General features: G+C 41.0%; 1 protein-coding gene across 2 annotated transcripts in view; it reads left to right on the top strand.

Moving 5' to 3' along the window:
• gpc6a (glypican 6a) overlaps positions 1-17,331 on the top strand; it is a 168,785-nt gene that overhangs the window by 24,567 nt on the left and 126,887 nt on the right. For both annotated transcript variants that reach the window (XM_083522379.1, XM_083522380.1), the window contains exon 2: positions 7,257-7,415. In XM_083522379.1, the coding sequence (XP_083378505.1) occupies positions 7,257-7,415 (159 nt within the window). The remainder of the gene's footprint in view (positions 1-7,256; positions 7,416-17,331) is intronic.

Here is a 17,331-nt window from a genome sequence, read left to right as displayed (position 1 = left end):
TAATGGTGTTCAAGGGACAGACAGCAGGGGACAAAGAGTCAGATAAAAATAAATATAGGTTCATGAAAGACAGACAGCTGGGGACAAAAAAGTCAGATGAAAGACAAATAATAATCTCAGTGAAAGAGACCGGTGTCTCTTTGAGATAAAAGACAGATATAGGTCTTTGAGGGACAGACAGGTATAAATAGGTCCATGAAAGTCTGGGGACAAATGACTTGCATAAAAATAAAATATATAGTAGGTCTCTAATAGACAGACAGTTGGGGACAAAAGAGTCAGATAAAAGACAGATATTGATCTCAAAGAGACAGAAAGCAGGGGACAAATTACTTGGATAAAAGACAAATTATAGGTCCCGGAAAGACAGACAGGTAGAGACAAATAGAACAAAAACAAAAGGTTATGGAGCGCTCAGGCAGACAGACAGTTGGGACAAACAAGTCATATAAAAGAAAGAGAGAGAGCTCTCTCTTTTTTCTTTGCAGGGGAGAGACAGCAGAGAAAAAAACAGCTGGGGACAAAAGAAAAACAGAGAAGACAGTTTAAGAATTATTAGAGAAATATAGAGGGATGAAAGGGAAAAGCGTGAAAAGGGATGAGGGACAAAAAACGGACAGGGACAAAAAAAAAGATAGATACTGTGAGAAGACAGATGGATAGAAGATGGAAAAAAGGACAGACGGAATGATAGTCATGAAACAAAAGTATCGTAGACAGATAGGATGGAGACACGTCTTAGACAGACAGCTAGTACAAAACGGTTGGAGGAAAACTTCACACATATCGAGCGATAGACAGGTGAGAAAAAGAAGAGATAATAGATAGATAGAGAGTGAAGAGAGAGAGACAGACAGCTCGTAACGAATGGGAGGGATAATCGACTGATGTGTGTGTGATTTGGGACAGAGCCATTGATCACTTCCTGTTTACACTGAATCCTAGTCTACCTTTTTATTTCTCTTTCATGCACTTGTGTGTGTGTGTGTGTGTGTGTGTGTGTGTGTGTGTGTGTGTGTGTGTGTGTGTGTGTGTGTGTGTGTGTGTGTGTGTGTGGTCCCACAGCACTATGTTAATCACTAAAAAATAAAGCTTATTGTCCATGAAATAGTTTGAGAAAAGAGCAGACAGACAGAGAGTTTACACTCCATTACACCTCCAGAGGGGGAGAGGAGAGACAGACAGCATAAAAGGAGAGAAAAAGAGAGATAGATAGTGAGATAGATAGAGAGAGAGAGAGAGAGAGAGAGAGTCAAGGACTAGATGCAGAGAGACACAAAGCCAATGAGCCAGATATTAGCGAATCTCATGGATACAGAGAGACAAGAAAGAGAGTCCAGAATATAGTAGTGTCCCTATGTAGTGTACATTTGAGCATTGTTGGACAGTAGGGACCTTATGTAGTCTCCCTATGTAGTGTACATTTGAGTATTGTTGGACAGTAGGGACCTTATGTAGTCTTCCTATGTAGTGTACATTTAAGTATTTTTGGACAGTGGGGACTCTATGTAGTCTCCCTATGTAGTGTACATTTGAGTATTGCTGGACAGTAGAGTCCCTACAGTAGTGACCCTATGTAGTGTACATTTGAGTATTGTTGGACAGTAGGGACCTTATGTAGTCTCCCTTTGTAGTGTACATTTGAGTATTGCTGGACAGTAGAGTCCCTACAGTAGTGACCCTATGTAGTGTACATTTGAGTATTGTTGGACAGTAGGGACCTTATGTAGTCTCCCTATGTAGTGTACATTTGAGTATTGCGCGACAGTAGAGTTCCTACAGTAGTGTCCCTATGTATGTAGTGTACATTTGAGCATTGTTGTACAGTAGGGACCTTATGTAGTCTCCCTATGTAGTGTACATTTGAGTATTGTTAGACACTAGGGACCTTATGTAGTCTTCCCATGTAGTGTACATTTGAGTGTTGTTGGACAGTAGGGTCTCTATGTAGTCTTCCTATGTAGTCTACATTTAAATATTGTTGGACAGTAGGGACTCAATGTAGTCTTCCTATGTAGTGTACATTTGAGTATCGTTGGACAATAGGGACTCTATGTAGTCTTGCTATGTAGTGTACATTTCAGTATTGCTGGACAGTAGGGACCTTATGTAGTCTTCCTATGTAGTATACATTTGAGTATTGCTGGACAGTAGAGTCCCTACAGTAGTGTCCCTAAGTAGTGTACATTTGAGTATTGCTGGACAGTAGGGACCTTATGTAGTCTTTCTATGTAGTGTACATTTGAGTATTGCTGGACAGTGGAGTCCCTACTGTAGTGCCCCTATGTAGTGTACATGATGGAGTTAGCATACAGTGTCCCTCAGTGTGGCGTTTGTAAAATTCTTCAGCTGATCTGTGTTTCCGCCTGAAAGCTTGACGTGAAACCTTCAGAGTCCGTAGCACGGCAATTAAAAGAAGAGTTTATCCTGAAATCGATGGCGTTTAAACGAGCGTAGCATAACCACGGCCGTGCTGCGGGAGAGACGGAGAGGGAGATGGAGATGGAGACGGAGAGGGAGATGGAGACGGAGAGAGGAAGAGATCCAGTTTAATAAATGCGGTTAAATAGTGTTCGAACGGGAAGTGTGTGGCTCGCGCAGGAAAGCGCACAAACATGCCGAGTTGGTTATTGTGGCCGTAACGTAGAATATTTTCATCTGATGCAATACGGAGAAACACAACTAACAACTCCGACAAGTATTTCACTCGACTGTTGCAATAGCAACGGAAACTTTTTTTTGTTTTAACACCCTCAGAGACTTCGTGGAAAACATGTAATTTTAAACCAATAAAGCAAATAATTTATGCAGAACGCTAAATAGGTCTTATTGTGTTGCCTGAGAAATGAATCAAACGACCTGTCAGGAACGCTAGCTGTGGCTAACACACAACATGCTCTAGCTAGAGCGGCTAGTATGACGAGGTGACTGCTTGCTGCGTTTTTTTGTACTAAAACGTTTGCTAGTTAGTTGTTTAAATTTTAGCACGGAATAACATCGCTAGCAAATCTCTGGCGCTTCAGATTTCAGCTAGTTGTCAAATCGGCTTATCGTGCCTTAGCGGTAACTTTTCCTCAGTGGCAACCTTGAATACTGGCTAATGTGGGAAAACAGGAAAATAGGACGGATGCTAAGTAACTAGCGAAATATTTAGCTTCTAGCATGGGACAGGTCATCTCTCATCAAACCCTGGCTTAAAAGAAAGTGTGAGAATCCTGAACCCTCTGAAGTTTTGTGGGGAAGTTAGCGTAGGGACATGGTAGCATATGGCGCAGCCGGATTCTGGGACTTTTTCTCGCGTCTCGATTGGACGCATTTCATTCAGGTCTGAATCTCAGCGGGGAGTGAGTAAGGGGATGTGGGACTGGAATGAGGAAGTCCAGATGGCAGATGCATCATCAAGCCACATTTCCGCTTCATCACACCGGACTCGGAGTGGAAAAGATCGTTCACATCTGTTCGGGTCGAAATCATTTGTGTTACATGTTAAAACACACACACACGTTATACGAGGACGCTATGGGGAGACTAGTGTAATGAAATCGAACGTGTCCTTGTGCTAAATAATAACAACAAAGAAGGAGAAAACCTCACAGTGCAGCTCTGAAGAAGGTGAAGAAGATCTGACTCGAACATTGTTAACTCTCGTGTGTGTGTGTGATGGAGAATCGATGGTGATGTATTTGCGGTGACTGGGAGAAAAGAGAAGAGTGTGTGTGAGTTTATTAGTGAATTAACGGGCAGATCAGGTTTCTGTTCCTCTGCGGTTCCTGAGCGATCCATCATTCCATCTGCCTCATGATGAACGCTTTATCAGCTTAATGCTGACACACACACACACACACACACACACACACACACCACAGAGTTGTATTACTGTCATAGAAACTGACCGACCAATTAAAAAGCAGGGTTTGATCACATGACCTTCAGGTTTTTTTTAACTAATATATATATATATATATATATATATATATATATATATATATATATATATATATATATATATATATATATATAGTGAGGAAAATAAGTATTTGAACACCCTACTATTTTGCAAGTTCTCCCACTTAGAAATCATGGAGGGGTCTGAAATTGTCCATCGTAGGTGCATGTCCACTGTGAGAGACATAATCTAAAAAAAAAAATCCAGAAATCACAATATATGATTTTTAAACTATTTATTTGTATGATACAGCTGCAAATAAGTATTTGAACACCTGTCTATCAGCTAGAATTCTGAACCTCAAAGACCTGTTAGTCTGCCTTTAAAATGTCCACCTCCACTACATTTATTATCCTAAATTAGATGCATCTGTTTGACGTCGTTAGCTGCATAAAGACACCTGTCCACCCCATACAATCAGTAAGAATCCAACTACTAACATGGCCAAGACCAAAGAGCTGTCCAAAGACTCTAGAGACAAAATTGTACACCTCCACAAGGCTGGAAAGGGCTACGGGGAAATCGCCAAGCAGCTTGGTGAAAATGGAAGAACCTAAACATGACTGTCAATCTCCCTCGGACTGGGGCTCCATGCAAGATCTCACCTCGTGGGGTCATAATGATACTAAGGAAGGTGAGAAATCAGCCCAGAACTTCACGGGAGGAGCTGGTCAATGACCTGAAAAGAGCTGGGACCACTGTTTCCAAGGTTACTGTTGGTAATACACTAAGACGTCATGGTTTGAAATCATGCATGGCACGGAAGGTTTCCCTGCTTAAACCAGCACATGTCCAGGCACGTCTTAAATTTGCCAATGACCATTTGGATGATCCAGAGGAGTCATGGGAGAAAGTGATGTGGTCAGATGAGACCAAAAAAACTTTTTGGTCATAATTCCACTAAACGTGTTTGGAGGAAGAAGAATGATGAGTACCATCCCAAGAACACCATCCCTACTGTGAAGCATAGAGGTGGTAGCATTATGCTTTTGGGGTGTTTTTCTGCACATGGGACAGGGCGACTGCACTGTATTAAGGAGAGGATGACCGGGGCCATGTATTGCGAGATTTTGGGGAACAACCTCCTTCCCTCTGTTAGAGCATTGAAGATGGGTCGAGGCTGGGTCTTCCAACATGACAATGACCCGAAGCACACAGCCAGGATAACCAAGGATTGGCTCTGTAAGAAGCATATTAAGGTTCTGGCGTGGCCTAGCCAGTCTCCAGACCTAAACCCAATAAAGAATCTTTGGAGGAAGGTCAAACTCCGTGTTTCTCAGCGACAGGCCAGAAACCTGACTGATCTAGAGAAGATCTGTGTGGAGGAGTGGGCCAAAATCCCTCCTGCAGTGTGTGCAAACCTGGTGAAAAACTACAGGAAACGTTTGACCTCTGTAATTGCAAACAAAGACTACTGTACCAAATATTAACATTGACTTTCTCAGGTGTTCAAATACGTATTTGCAGCTGTATCATACAAATAAATAGTTAAAAAATCATACATTGTGATTTCTGGATTTTTTTTTTAGATTATGTCTCTCACAGTGGACATGCACCTACGATGACAATTTCAGACCCCTCCATGATTTCTAAGTGGGAGAACTTGCAAAATAGCAGGGTGTTCAAATACTTATTTTCCTCACTGTGTATATATATATATATATATATATATATATATATATATATATATATATATATATATATATATATATATATATTATACACTCTGTTCAGCAGGACTTACAGCAAATTGCTCTCATTTGCATATAGGGCTATAAGACACGCCCACATTTCCATATAGCGCCAAGCTATACCCACATTTGCAGAGATTCCATGGCCCCATATAAAGCAGTCCAAATTTCGGGTATTAAAAGATGCTACATTAAAAGATGCTACATTACCATTTATGGCATAAAGGCTTTGCTAGTATCATCTTTTCCATATATGGAAATAAGCCACGCCCACACAGAAGTGCTCTTGATTCTAAATATGGACTGAAAGAAACATTTCAATCCGAGGCTTCAAACCACACATGTACTTAATTCGAAACACGCCTTGTTATTACGATATTTACCTCACAACGTTTCCTTATTTGACCTCATGCTATTTTTTCTTCAAACCACACCGACTCAGAAGCGTTCACTCATTCCTCAAGCTTTCATTCTTTTTTTTCTGCCTTAGCATTATCAGATTCACTAACTGCTCTCTAAAACAAGTGACCTAGCATCGCTATTTTACCAAAGTACGTCACTTGCTAGTTAGCAACCGTCATTAAATACGTCATTGCGGGGGCTAAACTTTAACTACAGGCTTGAGATTAACGTGCTAATCACTGGGATATTCATTTCTCGCTGCAGGCTGCTCTGTTTCAGGGTTGGACAGAACACACACATCACACACACACAGATTTATACTCAGCCACTCAGCACATTTTAATGTCACCGCACATTTAATTCACGTTTCATTTCCCACACAGCACAGGCGCGTAATCGCCGTCTTAATGAATAAACATGGCTCCGGTGCACTTTCTGTCAAAAACCAAGTACAAAAGTCAACGCACGTCTCATTGATTAGCCGATATACGTATAAACATAAGCAGGGGACCCCCGTAGCACCGTATTAGTTTGCTGACGTGGTTTAATTTTCAAACAGTTCATTTGTTTTTCACCATCGTTCTACATTTACAGAATTCAGTGTCTGGGACAGAGGCTACCGATTTTGTTCCTAAATAATAACAATAGCTAGCTAGCGCTTTGGTAAAGAACCTTTAAACTAGTGGCATTTAAATGTTGTCCATCAATACTAGCCCTAAAATGTGAGCGCTAGGGACACTACCTAGGCATAAATGCTAACAATGTAGCATTATTATAAACCAGTTAGTCAAGCTAAGCAGCTACCTAGCACTTTACTGAGCTAGATTTAAACCTCATTGCCTGGAAATCTAATAGAGTGTTGATAGTAATGTATAAGTAATGTATATGTTTATGTATATGCCAGCAAGACTGTTTTTGTTTTTATTGTGTTATCAGTGCAAGAAATCTCAGGAACAAGATTGTATACAGAGCCCTGGAGAAATCAGGCGCACACACACATACACATCATTGTTTTCAGTTTAGTGTATATCCTCAGGATGCAAATGTATGCAAATGAAAGCATATTTATCTTTGGGTGACTGATACGGGGCGTCGCTAATTAATGATGTCAGAGCGAGCTGAAACGCATCGTTAGATCCAGTTGGTGTTTCTTTTGGTTGCTGTGCAATCGGGCCAAAAGCTGTGGGTGTAATAAAATCTGTGTGTGTATTCTACAGGTGAGCACCTACGTGTGTGTTCTCAGGAGTACACGTGCTGCGGGGTGGAGATGGAGGACGTACTTGCACATCGCAGTAAAGCCGATCTCGAACGCCTAATGGAGGAGAGCAGTGTCACCCTGAGGAACGTATTCACCACCAAACACAGGAAGTTTGACGGTAAGACGCAGGAAGTCTTGTTTCACAGGAAGTCTTAGCATTAATTTAATGTTGTAGCGTTCGTGTTAGCGGCTGTTAACCTGCATCATGTGGACATTAGTAAACATTAGCGTTAGCATTTACATTTCGGTGTGTTTGTGTGTATCTTTGAGTGGCCAGCATTTTGATTAGGCTTGATCTGTATGCTAACTCCGCCCCCACATTCTGAAATTTGAACTCTCTTATTTCTCCTTTCTCCAATCAATCGACTTTTCCAACCTCCCTGACTCCTTAGAATCCACTTATCTTCCTATCAACCCCATCACTTGACTCCACCCATTGTCCTGTTCTCCCCACCTCACTGACCCTGGTTATTTTCCTATTTTTCTGACAACCCAGAATCCGTTCTTTTTATCTAGTTACCCCATCAGTTCGTCCAGTTCTCTCCACCCCATTTTCCTACTTTTCCAACCCCTCAGAATTTGCTTATCTTCTGATTTGCCCCCGACGCCACCCTTCGTCCTGTTCTCCCAACCCCATTGACACCAGCCATGTTCCTACTTTTCTGACCCCTCAGAATCCGCTCATCTTCCTAATTAAACCATCACTCCACCCTTTGTCTTTTTCCACCCACCCCACTGACTCCGCCCATGTGGCGATTCACAATCCCCCTTACGTCTCTCATCTGTGTACATCTTCGTAAAGAATGAATGAGAAGCAGACCTGGAAGAATCACTAAATGTAGAGATAATAGGTGTGTGTGTGTGTGTGTGTGTGTGTGTGTGTGTGTGTGTGTGTGTGTGGGGGGGGCTTTATTTAACATCATGGTTATATCCCAGAGTATTTGAACTGGCAGTGTGTGTTCCTTTTTAGGCCTCTGAGTACTTTAACTTAGCATCAGACCTGCTTATACACCTACGAGATAATCCTGCAGCTGTGTGTGTGTGTGTGTGTGTTTGTGTGTTTGTGTGAGTGTATACATGTTTGTGTGAGAGAGAAAGAGAGTGCCAGAGAGAGAGAGAGATAAGGTTGCCCTAATTCCAGTGACAGCCCTGACCCGAGGCGGTGAAGTGTGACGTGCACATAAAACCTTTTGGATTCTATAGAGAGCTTTGTGTTAGCAAAGGAGACACCGACTAAAAAACTCTGACAGGAGCTGAACACTGAAGAGGATTGGGTTTGATTAAAATTCTGTGGAATTAGAAATGACAAGTGTGAACAGTTGGGTGAGGCGTCGGCAGAACTCGATCTGGTTGAGCGCTAGCCTCAAACGTCTTGCTAATTAGAGGCGACGGCTCGCGAAAGCATCGAAAGGTTCTAAAACACAACAACTATGCGGATAGTATTACTAAAGTTTTCGTGTGGATGATATAGATTTGAAAGAAAACACACACACGCTCTGCAGTTGAGGTTCGTGGTAGCCATGATTGAATTAGCAAGCCATTTCCTCATATTAGAAGGATGGTTTAGGCCACTTAAACCCATTGAACCTGGCAATACCTCAGCAAGGGAATTAATCATTTAATCTTATTGCCCCACTCAAATCCTACGTCTCACTCTAACCCCAAATCTTACTACACCTACTACACCAGTCCAACCTCTTTGTCAAATTCTAGGTCATTGGGACTTCTAGCCCTGTCCATCATTCTAATGCAACCTCTCAATTTCCCCTCAACCCAACCCCCCCACCCACACTTTTACTTTTACTCCTACTTGCCCCTTCTTCTTCTTTCGGCTGCTTCCGTAAAGGTTTGCCACAGCGGAATATCCGTCTCCATACTACTCTGTCCTCTACATCTGCCTCTTTCAAGCCAGCCACCTGCATGTTTTCCTTCACCACATCCATAAACCACCTTCTTGGTCTTCCTCTGTTCCTCCTTCCTGGTGGCTCCATCCTCAGCATTCTCCTTCCAATGTACCCCATGTCCCTCCTCTGCACATGTCCTAACAATCTCACTTTGGTTTCTCTCACTCTGCCCACAAAATGTCCTACATGCGCTGTCCTTCCAATACAGTCGTTTCTAATCCTGTCCATCCATGTCACTCCCAATTACTTGCCCCACCCTTCTTTAACAAACTTAAACTCTACTCGTCACACTACCATTACTATACATGTCTCTTATGCTAACTCTGCCTTATACTTCAATCCAGTTCTTACACTCTTGGCTATCTAGCCTTGGCCATCATCCTTATTCCTACCCACAATCTAATCTAATCCAATCTAAGCATTACTGCATGACTCCTTTCTCCGAGACTTCAAATATGTTCAATGGACTGACCTAAAGACAAACATTCTGCCTAATAGCTTAATGCAGTTGTTGTGAGATCATCTTCAATATGCAAACCAGAAAAGTGATTATCAAAGATGCCTAGAGAAAATAGGATTGCTAGAAGAATCATCGATCATTCTTGTTGCCTAAAACACACACACAGACACACACATGTGAGTGCATGCACACAGAGTTTATCATAGTGATAGGCCCAGCAGGTTTGACATCTAATCCTCGGAAAGCCCTTCAGCTCGGCAGGTGAGTATCGATTGGGCGGTTTGTGCTCTCTCAGCCACAGCAACGTCAATGATGGATTCCTCGCTCCCTGGATGAAGCAAGGATGAACACATGAACTCTATCTTTTTTCATGCACACCACGGATGCACTCACTGAAGCCGGGTAAAAACCGCAAAACGTTCTGCCTGATTTTATACCTGATTTCCTTGAACAAAGAGAAACAGATTATGTTTTTCGATCGGGCAAACAAATGAATGGCAAAGATGGCCTGATAGTGTATAAGGAACAAGAATGTAGGTAGGCATGATCTGATGGGAAAGAATGTTGTGAGAGTGTTAACAAGCACTGTTATGGACCATGTAACATATCAGACAGTAAACAATTGTTGTTACATGTGATCAAATAGTGTAAGAGGGTAAAAGTATAGTTACAGGGGATCAGATGGTTTAAGAGGGTGAAGGAGGGTAATTACAGTTGATCAGATGGTGTAAGAGTGTAAAGAGGGGTAGTTACAGAGGATCAGATGATGTAAGAGAGTAAAGGAGAGTAGTTACAGTTAATCAGATGGTGTAAGAGAGGAAAGAAGTATAATTACAGGTGATCAGATGGTGTATGAGGGTGAAGGAGGGTAGTTACAGGTGATCAGATGGTGTAAGAGTGTAAAGAAGGGTAGTTACAGAGGATCAGATGATGTAAGAGGGTAAAGGAGGGTAGTTACAGAGGATCAGATGATGTAAGAGGGTAAAGGAGGGTAGTTACATGTGATCAAATAGTGTAAGAGGGTAAAAGTATAGTTACAGGTGATCAGATGGTTTAAGAGGGTGAAGGAGGGTAATTACAGTTGATCAGATGGTGTAAGAGTGTAAAGAGGGGTAGTTACTGAGGATCAGATGATGTAAGAGAGTAAAGGAGGGTAGTTACAGTTAATCAGATGGTGTAAGAGAGGAAAGAAGTATAATTACAGGTGATCGGATGGTGTAAAAGGGTGAAGGAGGGTAGTTACAGGTGATCAGATGGTGTAAGAGTGTAAAGAAGGGTAGTTACAGAGGATCAGATGATGTAAGAGGGTAAAGGAGGGTAGTTACAGAGGATCAGATGATGTAAGAGGGTAAAGAAGGGTAGCTACAGGTGATCAGATGGCGTAAGAGGGTAAGAGAGGGTAGTTAAAGGTGATCAGATGGTCTTAGAGGTTGAAGAAGTGTAGGTACAGGTAAACATATGATGTAAGAGGGTAAGTTACAGATGATCAAATGATGTAAGAGGGTAAAAGAGGGTAGTTAAAGGTGATCAGATTGTGAAAGATGGTAAAGAAGAGTAGTTACAGGTGATCAGATGGTGTAAGAGAGTAAAATAGTTAGTTAAAGGTGATCAGATGGTGTAAGAGGGTAAAGAAGAGTAGTTACATGTGATCAAATAGTGTAAGAGGGTAAAAGTATAGTTACAGGTGATCAGGTGGTGTAAGAGGGTGAAGGAGGGTAGTTACAGGTGATCAGATGGTGTAAGAGTGTAAAGAAGGGTAGTTACAGAGGATCAGATGATGTAAGAGGGTAAAGGAGGGTAGTTACAGAGGATCAGATGATGTAAGAGGGTAAAGGAGGGTAGCTACAGGTAATCAGATGGTCTTAGAGGGTCAAAGCGTGTAGGTACAGATGATCAGATGATGTTAAAGGGGCAAAAGTGGAAATACAGATAATCTGATTATGTGAGAGGGTAAAGATATGTGGGTACTGATGATCAGATGTTATGGGAAGGTAAAAAAGAATGGGCAGAATTGATAATATGGTGTGACAAGGCAAAAAAAGCAAATAGCATAGCCTTGTGCAAGTGTATGTCAGAATGATATAATGGTGTGGCAGGTACCCTTAGGTTGATGTACAGATGTTCCAGTAATGTCCAAGGGTAAGAGTGTAGGTATAGATGATCAGATGGTCTCAGTGGATAAGTGAGTGAGGGTCCTGGTGATCAGAGGCTGTCAGATGGTAAATGAGTATATGTATAGATTGTACGATGGTGTTAGATGGTAAACAAATATAGGCACAGACGATTCAGTAATGTAAAACAGAAAAAACACAGATGATCAAATGGTCTTAGGGGAGAATTAAGTGTAGGTATAAGTGCTCAAATAGTGTGGTATGGTAAACAAGTGTAGTTATGGCTGATCTTTTGGGGTGTGAGGGTAGACAAGTGTAGATACAGGTGATCTGAGGGGGTATGAGGGTAAAACAAGTATAGGCACAGATAACCAGGTCACCTGAAATGGTATATGTATATGGGTGCAATTAATCTCAGGGTATGTGATGGTATATGAGTATGGATACATACAATTTGATGGTCTATGAGTGTAGGTACAGATGATCTGGTGGTGTTAGTGCTAAATAAGTGTGGCTATAGATAATTTTGTGGTCTGTGGAGGTAAATGAGGGGGCTATTGATAATTTCATGGCATGAGAGGGTTTGTAAGTGTGGGTATTCATAATGTGGAAGTGTGAGAGGGTATATGAGTGTGCACATTTCTAATCTGAAAGTGTGTGAGGGTTTATGAGTTTGGGTATTGATCATTTGAATGTGCGAGAGTGTATTTGAGTTTAGGTATTGATCATTTAAATGTGCAAGAGTGTATTTGAGTTTGGGTATTGTTAATGGAATGTACAAGAGTGTATTTGAGTTGGGGTATTGATAATTTAAATGTGCGAAAAAGTGTATTTGAGTTTGGGTATTGATAATTTGAATGTGCGAGAGTGTATTTGAGTTTGGGTATCGATAATTTGAATGTGCGAGAGTGTATTTGAGTTTGCTTATTAATAATTTAAATATGCAAGTGTGTATTTGAGTTTGAGTATTGTTTATTTGAATGTATAAGAGTGTATTTGAGTGTGGGTATTGAGTGTATTTGAGATTGGGTATTGATAATTTGAATATGCGAGAGTGTATTTGATTTTGGGTATTGATCATTTGAATGTGCAAGAGTCTTTATGAGTATGGGTACTGATCATTTTAATGTGCAAATGTGTATTTGAGTGTGGGTATTGATAATTTGAAGGTGCAAGAGTGTTTTTGAATGTGGGTGTTGATAATTTCAATGTGCAAAATTGTATTTGAGTTTGGGTGTTGATAAATTCAATGTGCAAAAGTGTATTTGAATTTGGGTATTGTTAATTTGAATGTACGAGAGTGTATATAAGTGTAGGTATTGATAATTTGATGGTGTAATAGGGTAGGAGTGTGGGTGTAGAACCTTTTGTAGGAGGGCATATGAGGGTAGGTACATTTTTTAGTGTTCTGAGATGGTAAACAGGTAAATTAAATAAAAAAGTCTTGGTCTCCCAGCAAAGGCAACAGTACTCATTTACACTACACATTCCAACAATCATGCTGTAAGTGCACGTTAATGACAGATGTTTTGCACTTCTTCAGGAGAAGCCACCACATGCCTCTAGAAGCCCTTCAGCATAGAATGATTTTATACATAAACCTCTGCGAAGGTGCAAAATAATTTCCGAGTATATAAATGTATTTTTTTTTTTAAAAAGCCCCTCGTTTTAGCATATGAAAGCCTAAGAGAGCATGCATGTTAAGTGGCACTAAGCTTCCCAGCGCTGTGAGTGTGTGTGAGTTAATTGTCTGAGCGAGCTTTGAGAGGAGAGCACTCTGGGTAGGTGATGACGTCCCTCTCCCAACCGCACCCCCTCAACACTTCAGCACGAGAAGGCTGTCGAGTGTCAGTACATGCTAAGGATGTTTATATAAGTGCTTTATATGATGGAGGTGAAGGAGACAAAAGCGGAGTCAACAAGCAAAATGATTAAACACATTTCCTCTAGTATTACGGGCTACACGACAATATATGACATCAAACACCACAGCAAGTAATAAACTGTTAAGTATCTAAGGAGGAAAGAAAGAACGCACAAGTGGAAAAAATCAAGACGAATGACTGGTCAGCTGATGTCACAGCTATTATGACATCAGTTAAATAAAACATTTTGTAGGTTTGTGTTCCAGTTGTTTTGCCTTAAAAGACTCTGACTCACCGTTGAATGTGTTTTTATGCATAGAACTACCCCCTGCTGGTCACATTAACCACTTCAGCTTGCTTGTCTGCGCATTTGATAATGGTGGTCTTTGCTAGCACATTAGCCTTGCTTTTGATTCCATAAGTTTAGTCCCACGCATTCTTCACATGGTGTGTGGGAGCAGTGCTGAATCATCGGACTGTTTACATCACAATCCCTTCAGCCATATGATTGGGGTTCATATCTGACTCCATACTCATTTTAAAGAAGCAGGTCAGAAGTTAAAAGTGAAGGCCACCGGTAAATGGGGAGTTGTGAAAATTAGAGGCAACCAGTTTTATATATATTGTTGGCAAAGTTAATGTATAGGCTTAGTTGCAAAAGCAGTCCTTTGTAAGGGAAGGAAGGTAAGTGTGACTGGAAGGTAAGTGTGACTGAGGTCATTGGGTGGCACTATGAAAAGAAAACGTCTCTTAGTAAATTAGACTTTCTGCTTCCTGTGAGGACGTGGAAGTGCAGTGGTTGGGACTTTGGGATACTGCTTGAAAGGTTGGGGGTTCAAGCCCCAATGCTGAAAAGCTGGGGAGCTTGAACAAGGCCCTAAGCCATTTCGGCTTCAGGGGCACTGTATCAAACCTGACCCTACACTGTCACAAGTTGGGATATGTGAAGGAAGATTTTTACTGTAGTGTATATGTGACAAATAAAAGCCACAAGGCACAACATTTAGAGAAAATGGTAGATTAGTGGTTAAGGCATTGGGATTGGCAGCAAAAGTCAGGAGTACAAATCCCTGCCAAAGCAAGCTTCCACTGCTGTTTAACAAGAAGAAACAGAAAAAGAAATTTATATTTGGACATGAAGAACAAAAATCCGAATTTATAAACGTAATGTAATGGTTAACAACCGCAAATTAAGCCGTTCTTTTTGCTATTTTTATTTTTTTTCCCCTGAATTTTGCAGTCGACAAAATATAGGAAAATATAATAGTTCTGTTAAGCGAAAATTACTGTAAAATCTGTAAAGCGAAAATTACTATTACACACCATTTTCTGCATCTGAACATTTGTAAAACATGACAAACTAGTTAATTGTTGCTTGAGAATGAACTGAATGAATGAATTGAATGAGAATCTGCTGAGTCAGGGATGTCAGTTTGGTGAATTGATGCATGCTGTGCGTTCAGTTCACTTTTAATCAAGGGAGGAACAGCACTCTTAAAATAGTACTCTAGTACTAGTACCCTTAATTACATCCTTTCTCTAAAACACACCCTCTTACCACACCCTCTAACCACACCCTTTGACCACACACTCTAACCACACCCTTTGACAACTTCCTCTAACCGTCCTCATTTGGGTGAAATCAAGAGTGTGATTATAGTCTTTAAACGATACAGAACACTGGAGAGGGAGAACTAACATGAGCACTGTAGTGTAAGATTATGAGTAATGTTCTTTCTACAGTCTTTTACAGTCATTTGTGGTTATAAAACTAGGAGCTACTGAGCAACTCATAAAATAGCTCAACATTTGCGATCATCACAGATCCAACACCAGCTTCTCCATGCCAGTGCCTTTAAACACTCAAGAAGGTCCAGTGTCCAAACTCCACATAAGGTGGGATCCAATTGCCGCTGGTACGTCTCTAGATGGTTCGGGATGTTTGCAGGGTCAGCATCTACTTCTTTAAAGGTCCTCAATCTTCATGAGGTGGGATGTGACTGGGCCTGGAGCAACCTCAGGATGCCTCAGGATGGGTAGAGAAAGAGAAGCAGTGGAGAGGCATAAGCGTAGCTGTTGTTCATGATATTAACAAGCACACTACCACTCACACTACCACCACTTCTTCTCAAATAATACCACTCATTTTAATCTTGAGATTAACTCTAAGCCCACCCCTAACTTACCCCACACGTACTGCAACTCTACACCCAACCATACCCCTTACATTAACCCCACACCGAATCCAATTCTACCCCCATCCAAACCAAACACACCAACTCCACACTCACTCCAACTCTACCCCCAACTCTACCCTCAACTCTACCTGTCGATTAACTGTTTTCTAGGTGTATTTGCCCCCTAGCCCGAGCGACAAACTCAAGAAATAAACTCTAGACACATGCACATGTCTTGGCTGATCGACTTCATTCGGGGCTAGGGGGACGTTGTTTGGCCGAGGCTTCACTTTTAGGTGTTCCGGTTCAGTTTGCTGCCATCTGTGCCTAATTTTACGAGCACATTTCCTCCGAGTGCGACAGAGTCGGTGTCAATTAATTTCAATTAAAATGCCCTTCTGGCTGTGGGAACATAACACAGAGACCCAAACACAAACAATTTCATACCTCTCACATTTTAGCAGCAGGATTTTTGAAGGTACTGAAGGCTTCTTGGTCTTGAGTGGATCAGAAAATAATACGTATGTTCCTAAGTTCCATCAACTTGGAAGGTTGCTCTGGTGAAGGTTTCCGAACATCAAGCTTCTTGGATCGTTAAAGCAGCTTCTTGGTTCATGAAAGAAATAATACTTTTGGTGAAAAAGTCCATTTGACTTTCTGGGAACTATATCTTGGTTCTTAACAGAAGATTATGTTTACAAAGTTAACAACACAAACACACTTCTGAAAACGATTCTGGGTTTCTGAGGTCCAGAAAGGTTCTGTGATTCCTCAAAAACTTTCCTGGTTCCTGACAATGTTCTTTGGTTCCTAACAAAGTCCTTGGATTCTAGTCAACGTTCCTAGCTACTTGGAAAATCTATTAGATTCTTAAAAGTGGTGTATCGCTTGTATGTTCCTCAGTTCCCAAAAAGGGATTCTGGTTTCCTGACAATGTTTCGGAGTTACTAACAATGTTCTTGGGTTCCTGTAGAAGTTCCTAGCATCCTGGAAAAATTTACAACTGTTTCTAAAAGTAGTTTATAGCTTGAATGTTCCTGTTTTTTATAAAAATGTTTCTAGTTTGCTTACAATTTTTCTTAGTTTGTAACAACATTTTTGGGTTCCTGTAGTAATCCTGAAAAATGTTCAACCATTCCTGAAAATAGTTAATGACCTGTACCTTCCTGAGTTCTAAAACATGATTCTGGATTATGGAGAATGTTTTTAGTGTTTAGTTGCTAGCAAAGTCCTTGGGTTCCTGTAGAACTTCCTGTAGAACTGTTCCAAAATGGTATTACTTAAATGTTCCTGACAGTGTTTTTTTAGTTTTTGTACAAAGTCATTGGATTCCTGTGGATGGTGGATGACTTCCAAAAAAATTCTCAACATTCTTAAAGAATGATTTTAGGTTTTTGAGTGTCTGAATATGTATTCTGGGATCCTTGCAAGGTTTCTGAGTTCCTAACAAAGTCCTTGGGGTACTGTAGAAGTTCCTGGTATCCTGAAAATATTCAACCATTTCTGAAACTGGTTTA

This window comes from Silurus aristotelis (assembly GCF_946808225.1).
Source record: "Silurus aristotelis genome assembly, chromosome: 20".
In the NCBI taxonomy this organism is placed as follows: Eukaryota; Metazoa; Chordata; class Actinopteri; order Siluriformes; family Siluridae; genus Silurus; species Silurus aristotelis.
Note: the sequence above shows the minus strand (reverse complement) of the source record. Positions and strands in the feature narration are given on the sequence as shown.